Genomic DNA, 11,280 nt, shown 5'->3' on the forward strand with positions numbered 1-11,280 from the left:
GAAAATGAATGATGAGTCCTTGTCCTTTGTGTATAAAAACTTTGTACATGTTGTTTCCATGCCCCCATCACCTTCGCTAACATCCACCTGGCAGATGACACTCTAAAAACAACAGTGACTGTCTTTGAAGTCAATGTGCATGTATTATGGCCCATTAATGTAAATCACAGGTGTTACCTCAACATACAAACTTACAGTGTAAAATATGGAAGTAGGCGCCAGTGGCAAAACAAAAAGAGACTCTGTCCAGGAGCTGTGTATGTATTGTAAAAGGAATAAAACACAAATACCCAGGTGCCCAGAAATTGTGTAGATTAATGCAAAAAATTTAAAACCTTTGATAGTCTTTTTTTTACACCTTGTTTTTTTTTATTTCATGTGAAGCTGATTCTCTAGATTTGAGAATCAAAAACAAAATAAAACTTGTGGATGCATGAATCAGTCATTGTAAAATAAATTTAACAATCTTAGGAGCAAGGAGTAATTTTTTTTTTTTTTTTTAAATCTGCAATGACCACATCCACTATGTACTACCGGTGCTGTAACTATTAAATATCCATGACCTTAAATACTATTTATTATTTGTGGGTGACTGTTGTATGTACAGTAAGATGCTACAGCGACATGTTGTAAGAAAAGAACAAATAAAGCCACTTTTCAGTAAAACATTACTCTTCTCTACACATCAAATGATCAGTCTGCACTTCAGAGTAATACACCTAACACTACAAGAGTCAAGTAATCCCATTAATTCACAAAGTAGCAACACGTATATCCATGCAAAACACTTGAATATGTGCTTATAAATAAATGTGTTGTGGAAAACTGAACAACATACTGGATGAACAAACTTTAACAAAAGTAAACACTTAAAAACACATTCCATGACAATTCAAGTACGCAAACTTTGAATCAAGCACAGAGAAAGTGGATGTATAATAAAAATGTTCAAAATCCTCGAAAGCTGAAGAGCTGAAATCTAACCACGGGTGCACTGTGTCAGATGTTTTGTAAAGAGAAATGGCGCCACCTGTGTATGACTCTGTGAAACGCCCTTTTTACTGAAGCTGCCTCTCAAAGGGGATAAGACAGATCAGTGGTAGAACAAGTTGCATGGCAGGTCCAACACTAGACTTAAACAGTGTGATCTTGAGATGCAGCAGGAGAAAATCAACCATGTTAGAGCTTCACACGGTCTGACTCAAAGGCAGGGTGCTTTTTGTCACTTAAAAAGCTACTTTAAAGGTGAAATTAAAACGTACTAAAATATCTGGCTGATATATTAGATATAATAGTGTGAGGTGTCATTGTTCTATCGTAAGAGGAATGCTCAGTGTCTCCTCCATCCCCCGGTGGATCGGATCCTGGCCTGAAGAGGGGCTCGATTTAAGAGAGAGTCCTTTCTCATCAGTGAATGCCTTCTGAAACTCCTGCATGACGACAGCAGATTATCAAAGTCAATGGCACGTAGTAAAATTACTGTATTGTTATATGTCTGCCCCTCTCCTGTAATACAGGTGGTGGTACTGATGCACACGGTCGGCATAATGCGGTCAGACAGATCAGGGCTTGTTTTAATTTGCTGCTATGTATTTTTAAGTATGTAAATCAATCACCACAGACTGCAGTAGAATAATAAAGTTCATTTGATTTCAAATGGCAAAAGTAAGAAGAATTTGATTTGCGCTCTCTAAATTAAAAAAGTCACACAGACTTAGCTATAGTTCTTGGTACTCAGGCAGCGAGAGGTAATGTAATTAAGCTCCTATCTTCCAGCTCCAGGTTTGTAGTCTCAAATAATTCAGCTGCAGGATGATCAAGCCAAAATGCGTTACATCAATAAATGTGGTAACTCAGAGAACAAGCAACACAGACTAACCTGTCTGAAGATGTCTCCATAGGTTTTATTGATATATCTGAGGAAGGCAGTGGTCCACTGCAGGGTGGTGACTTTGTCTGTATCTGAGTCACAGAATGGCACCAGCATGTTCAGCTCATCGCAGCACCAGCGAATCTTCCTCCTTCCCAGCAGCAAAAACAATACAGATGTTTAAAAATCATGATATCTATTTTATCTCCAGATTATTTACACCATAGTTTGGTGTATAAAATGGCACAAAATAGTGACAAAGGCTCATTGTCATTTCCTAAAGTACAAGCTTGTTTTGTCCAAACACTCCAATGCCCAATAAGTACTGATTTACTATCAGACGAGACAAAGGAACACAGTAAATCTACACAATGGAGGAGACAAACTAGGGGACGCTTGGTACCACGCCAACTAATCACGTAATCAACTAAATGTTTCAAAGCTAATGTAATGCCCTGGATGCTTTTATGTCCAAAATATACCATTTACTAAACTGCTGTGTTTATTACGTAGGGAACTGTGTACAGTGAGCGAACGAGGGAATAATCATGGACACAGTCTTTAGTGATGGCTAAGCTGGGCAACCACACTTCCAAAATGTTAAACTAACAATGTATCACACCACAGACTAATATGGCACTGAAATAAAACATCAAATTGTCTATTTTAAGAGTAGATTAACTTTTATAGAGTATTTCATAAGTGTGATTGATGAGAAGGCAGAGACACCTTCAGCTATTAGTAATGGCTGCTCACCTGCGCTCCCTCTCCTTACTGTTGTGTCTCTCCCTGCGCTGGCTCAGTGATATATGAGATCGAGGTCTTTTCCTGGTGCTGCTCCCGGACTCTCCAGCCGAATCTGGGGCAGCCTCAGCAGCCTTGACAGGCTGAGGACTGACGGGACAACCATGTTTCCCGGAGGCAGTGAGTGTCGCCACGCTATCTATGAATAGAGTGTAAAAGACTGAATTAATCACAAATGTATCCATTTGAAGAGCAGTATGGCAGACAACAACAAAAAAACTACTATTTCTGAAATAATGGGTTTAGGGTACTGGTTATTACTTTCTACGTTCACTGACTGCTGCTCCTCTGCTGACTTGCTGCCACTTGTAAAGTGAGCTTTTGTAACAACCCTCTCCGGGTGAAAATTAAAAGGAAAACCCTCGGGTATGATTAAACCCTGATGATTAGGTTCAACCATGTGGGGAATGTGGCTAATCACCTGTGGTTGAAATAGAAAAACAGAGGATTAAACAATGAATGCTTCCTGTGGCTCCTTATAAAAGCGCGTGTTTATTTTCTTTCACCATACTTGTTCACACATGTTGGTGACTGGTTTAAAAACACCCACAACAAATGGGCTAAGAACCTCAAAAGGTCTGTCTGTTTTCATCCACTTCTGTATTTCAGGATTTATGACTGCCTCTTGGGCCTCGGCAGACTGCTGAAGTAGGGTCAAAAAACTGAAACACACACAAAACAAAGTACAGTATGTCAGTATTATGGGGCTATATCTACTGATGAATAGCATTAGTGATATATTAGTGAGGCCTACTTGTTCAGAACTGCGGACTGAATGTTTTGCTGTCTTGGGGTATCAGCAGACACGGTGTTGAACCTTTTCTCCAAGCAAACTCTCGCTGCTGTTCTGGACCGTTTCTGTGGCGATGTGCTGCTGTTGGCGCACAGCTCAGTCGGACTGTCTTCACCTCTGACTCTGGCCAGCACAAAACCTGGGACCTCTCCATAAGAAGCTGGTGTCTTTTCCCCTGGCAGCACCAGGCAGTGATCATCAGATGAAGTTGACAGGTCAATAGCTTGAGTGGCTCTGAAGGGAGAGATCGCTGTGGATGCTGGGGTGTCTTTGACCATCACTGTAGCAGGGTGAGACCTGGTGTCTGGCCCTTCTGGAGGAGCAGCTTGTGCCTCCAGATGTGCCTGGATGAGGTGCTGAAGGTGAGTGTACTCAACCTCTGGCATCTCCATCAGACCAACATCAGCTCCCAGCAGCTGCCCCTGATCATGTATCAGACATCCACCTTGGCTAAAAATGAGCCCAACAGGGTCACAGCTGTGGTCTGTGGATGGAGGCGACGGCGGTACGTAGCTGGTTTTACAAGCTGAGGAAAAGATGGACATCCTTCACTCTAGAGATAGGATGGAGAAACACAAAAACATTACTTACCTAGTCAGCAGCGCATATCAACGATATGACTATAACTGTGTCGACGGTAGTAAAATGGCAGCTTATATATGCACGTAGCATAAACTACTGTTCACATTAGCCTTAAAACACCAACAAAATTAAAAAAAATATATCATCTTCAACTCTCAACAAGTCAGTCGTAGTTTGACAAATTGTTTAATTAACAATTACAAAAGCTGCCTAGCTCGTTAATTTACGTTAGCTAAAGAGGAACTTTAAGCTAGTAGCTACATTTAAGGAAACGTTAGTGCGCTAACGTTAAAACCAAGCTAAAACACCGACACCTTTAAAGACCGTAACATTTTCTTTACTCAAATATTAAGTAGTAAAAATTTCAAGATTTGGACTCTGAATTAGCTGAGGTTAACATTAAGCTGTCCGTGTTTTTAGGTTTTTAGCTTACTTTGACACCAGCTGCTTGACCGATGGCCCCGCTTGTCACTGCCGTCCCCTCAGGTGTCTGTCTGTCTGTCTCAACTCAGATTATTTAATTCACCACGTTTATTATATGTTACAGTCGGAAAACAGAGTCTAACATTAGCCCTAATGTTATTAAGAACTTTTAAATAAGTACTGATGGAGAGTGTGTTTAGTCAGGCACTTTACATAAGCACAAGGCACATTTTAGAGGTCAGTAAACCAGAATAAGAGACCACCCAAGTAAAAACTTTGGTATGGAGGACTGAAACTGCCAAAATCAAGTTGTTACTCAATGGATGAAATAATATGTCACTCCATGCAGAAAAAAAAAAACTATTTTACTTCAGTAATATTTTCACTGCAGGCCTTTTGCTTGTAATGGAGTATTTCAACCATCTGGTATTGCTATATTAAGTAAAACAACTAAATACACTTCCACCCCTAGTTGTAAACACTATCCAACATGACAAAAAAGTATTTTTGTAATAATTGTGTAGCACTGGACTAAACTGATAATTGCACAACATTTTTATCCCACTGTACCATTTATTCTACATGACCACACAATGTAGATGTGTAGCAAATAAGTCTGTGGGCCAGTCTGCAGGGATTACTGTGCTGAGCAGAAAAACCACAGGGAGCACACATGACATTAGTGGTTGCGACTTGACTGTTAAGTAACAATGATAACTGGCTACAACTGGACATCATTTGCAGTTAAAATATCCCACTTCAGCTATAGAACAATTGTACATTACCCAGGAGTAGCAGCACTATTCAGATTCTTTACCTAGAAGTTGCAATGCTACAGTGTACAAATACTTTATTACTAATGAAAGTCAAGCACTCAAAATGTTGTCAGCTAAATGTATTTGAAGTATCAGAACTGAAAGCACTCATTATACAGAAAAATGTCCCCTGAGAGTGACATATTATATATGGCATTATTAGTTTGTGGCCCTGTGATTAGGATTAGGATCCGAAATATCGGGGGTAGAAGGAAAATACAATGTGTAAAGTACAAGTACATAAAATTGTACTTAACAGTACTTGAGTAAACATACTTACATTTTACAATTGCAATTACTAAAGCTAGAACAGACCAATTGCTTGGTGGATGCTGTGATGCCTGATGAATACAAATTCAACTGAATGTTGTCGCCCTCCTTTGGTAAGAACTGAGAGTTGCAGGTGGATGTGGAGAAGTACAGTATTGCTACAGGCAGACTTGGTCTTGTATTAGTACAGTGGGCTTCCTTCAGTGTCTCTCACTTACCCACTATCTATCAGCACCCGCTGAAACTGATTAAAAGGTGGTGCTTGTTACACACGAAACACCTAATATTATTGTGAGAGCAGCATGACTCATTCCAGTGCTTACTATTCAAATGGATCATTACTCAATGATGAAATTTAACACAGCACATTTAGTCAAATTCTGTACTTAAGAACAATTTTGAGGAACTACAGTACAGATCAAATATCAAAATATGTACACTAGTGTATACATATTTTGATATTTGTATCTTAGTAATCTCACTATTGTATTGTATACCTGCCCGTTTCATAGGCAAATACTGCACTTTTTACTTCACTACATTTATTAGACTCTGCTTTAATATGGGGGGATTTGATCTTGAAGTGGCAGATAAGGGTATTACTCATGTAGTGATCAATCAATCTAAATATGATGATGACAAAAATCAGACAAAATACACATTTAAAAAGGTATGTATAATTTTAATGACTTCTTGCATTCTAAAAGAACAATGAAACAAGCCATTTTTATCATCAGGAACATAAAAGCCAGATCAAGGCTGCTGTACTGACACGATGGCTATGTTAAGTAACAAAGAAACAAAAACTGTAGATTTTCTGTACAAAATATTAGATTGTTTCCAACTAAAAATGCATGTTAAGTAGTTGAATATGCATGTGATCAATTAGGTTTAACAGGCATTTAGTTATCAAATAACAAAAATAAATGCATCTACTTTAAATACAAGATAAATTAGATCATAATGAACTGAAATAACTGAGCATTTCCATATCAAGACACAGTATATGATCCTTTGCATGGCTTTGTCTGTAGGTCTTTTTGAATTCTAAACATGACATGGACATCGCTCCTTGAGAAAAATACATTCACTGTGTGTTATGCTGTAGTATCTCTATCCAATACGTACTTCATTAGCCTAGCTGTCCAGAGAGGTCCATGTAATATATTTAGCCTGTCTAACTTGGCTTGACATTGTTTATATTTCGATCACTGTTTATACTTTGATTGGTTTTAATTTCTACACTCACACCATGAATCCCTGATTTATCAGTGCCCTCTTCCTTTTTTTCTCCTCCACCCCCTGTGCTTGCATCTACAGGTGTGCTTATTTTACTAGCCGTACTTTTCTCCTGCTCCTGTGTTTGCCCTTTGCCCAATTCTCTCTCCCGACTCACTGGTCTGCCTCTACTCCACTCCCTGTCTGTTGGGTGACCCATTGGTTTTCTTTTCGGGCTGAAAACATCAGGATTGTTGATCATACGATTTGGGAAGCGTATGAGACCTTCTGTTGGAGTGGGAAGCAAGGCACCTCTGTGTCTCTGGGGTTTTACTGCTTGCTGATTTTGTAGGTTGTCAAAGTCAGGACAGGAGTTTCCTCCACTGTTTTGAGCTGGACCCTGGGGCCCACTGTATGGTGCAGAGGGTGAATCACTAGGGCCTTGGAATCTGGTAATCTGATGAGGCCTACTGAATTGAGACGATGGTGGCTCAGATCCCCTTAAAGGTCCACGGTTACACCCTGGACCCTCAGTGTTTGTATCCCACTGCCCAGGCCCGTGTCTTATATATGAACTTTCAGGTGCTGCCCCCCTCATATCTGGACCTCTCCTTTCTCTCATAAAATCATGTTCAAATCCATGTCTTCCTGTTCCAGAGCTTTCCATATCTAAACATTGCCTTTCAGATCTCATCCCCCCACAATCTGAAAACCTCCCATCAGTCCCTGGACCTTCAACATTTGAGTTTCTGTTTTCAGACCCTGAAGATCTTAAATCTGGACCATGAGGGAATCCTCTATCATTACCTCCCATCTCAAATCCTCTCCTATTTGGGAATGAATGAATTAAGTCTGGACCTCCCATATGAGCCCCAGGTCCATGTTCCATGTTTGGCCCTCTCCTATTGCCCCTAAAGTCTGGCTGCCCCCAGTCATTTCCCACATCTGGACCCCCTGTCATATCTGATCCTCTCATGCTTGGACCTCTTCTATCATGGCTCTGTTCTTTATTGTCTAGATCTCTTTCCCCTCTGAAAAATGGACCAGGTCCCCATCTGTTTGTCCCAGCACCCCCTTTATCAGGCTCTCTCCATTCATTTCCAGGTCCTCCGATACTGGGCCCTGGGCATGCCATATCTGGGTCATCCTGGACATACCCTGGACCCCTGTAACCAGGACCACTCCAATCATCTCTTGGACCTCTCGAAGGGCCTGGAAAGGGCAAATTTGGTCGTTCTTGTATAGGCCTTGGTCTCTTACTTCCAGGATCTCTCCATTCTGTACGAGGACCTTGCCTAGTATGCTCTTGAACCTGCACACCTGGGCCTTCCTGGATGCGCCCTGGACCCCTGTTGCCATGTCTTTTCCAATCAGGTCCTGAACATTCTCTTTCATTTCCTACAGCCTCCACATTCGGCCTTCTTCCATCTGACCATTGCTCTACTGTGTCTGGGCCTCCTCTATCAAGTGTGGAGCCCCTAAAGTCTGGTCCTGGTCCTCTAATGTTTCTCCTCACATTCCCTTGACAGCTCAAGTTTTGACCTATTCTATCAGGTTCTGGGCCCACCATATCTGGGCCTTCTTTAATCGGTTCTGACCCTCCAAAGTCATTCCCTCCCCAGTCATCTCGATGTCTTAGACCTTCAATATTTGGACCTTTCTGCCTGATGCCTGGACCTCTAAAGCCTGGACCACCTGATCTTGTCCAATCTAGGCCTGGGCCCTCCATATCTGGACCTCTCCTTTCAGGCCAAGGTTCCCTAAAGCCTGAGTCTCCTGGTTCTTGTCTGTCAGGCCCTGGGCCCTCAATGTCTGGACCTCTACTTTCACAAGACGGTCCTCTAATATCTGTACCCCTCTGACCTCTCCTATCAGGCCCTGGGCCCTCTGTGTTTGGCTGAAGCCCTGGTCTTCTCATGTTTGGACCACCTGGCCCTCTCCTGTTGGGCCCGGGACCTGTCATTCTGGGACCCGGTCTTTCAGGCCAAGGTCCCCTGATGTCTTGACCCCTCCTGTCAGGCCCTGTATCTTCCATATTTGGCTGTCCACTTACCCTGAAGTGTGGGGCTCCCTGTTCTCTACTGTGAGGTCCTGGACGTTCCATACCTGGACCAGTTCTTTCAGGCCCAAGTCCTATGAAATCGGGCCCAGGACCCCTCATATGTGGTCCTCTTCGCTCAAGACCCAGTAAACCAGTGTTTTCTCCTGGTCCTCTCCTGTCAGGGACTTGACCCTGCATAGGGGGACCTCTCCTTTCACACCCTGACCCTCTGAAGTCTGGGCCACATGGTACTCTGCTGTCAGGCCCTGGTCCATCCATGGCCAGACCTCTCCTTTCAGGCCCTGGGCCCTGGAAACCTGGTCCTCTCCTGTCAGGTGCTTGACTGTCCACAGCAGGACCTCTCCTTTCAGGCCCTGGCCCACTAAAATCTGGCTCCCCTGCTCCTCTTATATCAGGTCCTATAGCCTCCATAGCTGGACCTCTCCTTTCAGGTCCCGGTCCTCTGAAATCTGGACATCTAGGTCCTCTCCTCTGAGGCTCCTGACTGTCCATAGGAGGACCTCCCCTTTCATGTTCTGGCCCAATAAAATCTGGAACTCTTGAATCTTTCCTGTTAGGCCCTGGGCCACCCATAGGAGGACCTCTCATCTCAGGCCCTGGTCCACTGAAATTTGAACCTCCTGGTCCTCTTCTGTCAGGTCGGGGAGACTCCATATCTGGACCTCTCCATTCAGGTCCTGGCCCTCTGAAATCTGGACCTCCACACCCTCTAGTGTCAGGCCCAGGATGACCCATAGAAAAACCTAGACCGTCATGCCCTGGTCCTCTGAAATCTGGACCCCCAGGTCCTCTACTGTCAGGCACAGGACCCTCCATAGCAGGACCTCTCCTTTCAGGTCCTGGTTTCCTAAAATCTGGACCTCCATATCCTCTCCTTTCAGGCCCAGGACCCTCCATAGATAAGTTTCTGCTTTCAGGCCCTGGTCCCCTGAAATCTGGACCTCCAGGTCCCCTCCAGTCAGTCCCAGGACCCTCCATAGCAGGACCTCTCCTTTCAGGTCCTGGTTTCCTAAAATCTGGGCCTCCAGGTCCTTGCTTGTTAGTCCCAGGACCTTCCATACCTGGACCTCTCCTTTCAGGCCCTGGTCCCCAGACATCTTGATCTCCTGGTCCTCTCCTGTCGGGGTCAGAACCAATTATACCCGGACCTCTCCTTTCAGGAAATGGTTCTCTGAAATCTGGACCAGCTGATCCTCTCCTGTTAGGTCCCGGACCCTCCATAGCTAGACCTCTCCTGTCAAGGCCTGGTCCCACAAAGTTTGGACCCCCTGGCCCTCTCATGTTAGGTCCTAGATTGTCATCAGTTGGGCCTCTCCTTTCAGGCTCCGGTCTCCTGAAATCTGGACCTCCAGGTCCTCTCCTGTCATACATTGGAATGCCCATGTCGGAACCTCTCCTTTCAGGTCCTGGTCCCATGAAATCTGGACCTCCTGGTTCTCTCCTGTTGTGCACTGGAGCCTCCATATCAGGTCCTCTCTTTACTGGACCTGGTGCCATGAAATCTGGACACCCTGGTCCTCTCCTGTCATGCCTTGGGTTCCCCATGTTTCTCATTTCAGGGCCCTGGTTCTCCATGTTTGGACCTCTCCTATCAGGCAGACTGACCGTCCACTCATCTTGTACAAATGGCCCTCCGCCGACTGGACCTGATCTTCTCCTATCTGGCCCTATCCAATCATCTCTTATGTCTGATCCTGGGCCACTGCAATCTGGAACCCTCATATGTGGACCCGGGCCTTTATTTTGACTCCTCTGACCCTTCATATCAGGTCCTGGACCACCACAATCTGGATTTGCAATGTTTGGAATGGGGCCTTTGTCTCCTTGACCCATGTGTTCATTTCTCCTTTCTAGCCAAAGACCCTGTATATTTGTTCCTTGCATGTCTGTATCCCTCTTATTTGGACATGTTTCTCTTGTATCCAAGCCACCCATTCTACCCATACCTTGACCAGACTCTATATAACTTCTCCCTGTCATATCTGGCCTTCCTAATTCATGCATAGTTTCTGATTCTCTCATGTTAGGGCCATGCACAGACCTAATATCTGGCTGTGGCTCCCTTAAGTGTTCTCTAGGTCCACTGCTGTCTTGTCCAATGCAGGACATGTCTGACCCAACATTTCCATAATTTATGTTTGGCCCTGGTCCTCTCATGGGTACTTCTCGCCCTCTTTGTGGACCACACCTTGCATCTGCTGGAGATAGTCCATCTGGTTTTCGAACTATTTCCCCTGAACTGGTAGATGTATTAGAATCTAAACACCTTTCTTGAACACCAAAGCCTGCATCTCTTCCTTGTGGTGAAAAACTCCTTTTCCAAGGGCACCTTTCCTCTAAAACTAGACTACCATCATGCCTTAGTTGTCTTTGAACTACTTCTGAGCCCCTAAGAGATGGACTTGGTCCCCTTGTATCTACATTATGATGACACACAGCTGCT

At 43.8% G+C, this 11,280-nt stretch overlaps 1 protein-coding gene across 1 annotated transcript; it reads right to left on the reverse strand.

Moving 5' to 3' along the window:
- Nucleotides 1-1,304: 1,304 nt before the first annotated feature.
- On the reverse strand, nucleotides 1,305-4,012 carry LOC139209526 (transcription factor-like 5 protein). Its single transcript, XM_070839274.1, has 6 exons — nucleotides 3,459-4,012; nucleotides 3,186-3,336; nucleotides 2,936-3,095; nucleotides 2,627-2,813; nucleotides 1,880-2,021; nucleotides 1,305-1,430 (listed from the first exon to the last, which is right to left on the reverse strand). The coding sequence occupies exons 1-6, from the start codon at nucleotides 4,010-4,012 to the stop codon at nucleotides 1,305-1,307; spliced, it is 1,320 nt and encodes a 439-aa protein (XP_070695375.1).
- Between the last annotated feature and the right edge of the window lie 7,268 nt (nucleotides 4,013-11,280).

This window comes from Pempheris klunzingeri, chromosome 11 (genome assembly GCF_042242105.1).
Source record: "Pempheris klunzingeri isolate RE-2024b chromosome 11, fPemKlu1.hap1, whole genome shotgun sequence".
NCBI lineage: Eukaryota > Metazoa > Chordata > Actinopteri > Acropomatiformes > Pempheridae > Pempheris > Pempheris klunzingeri.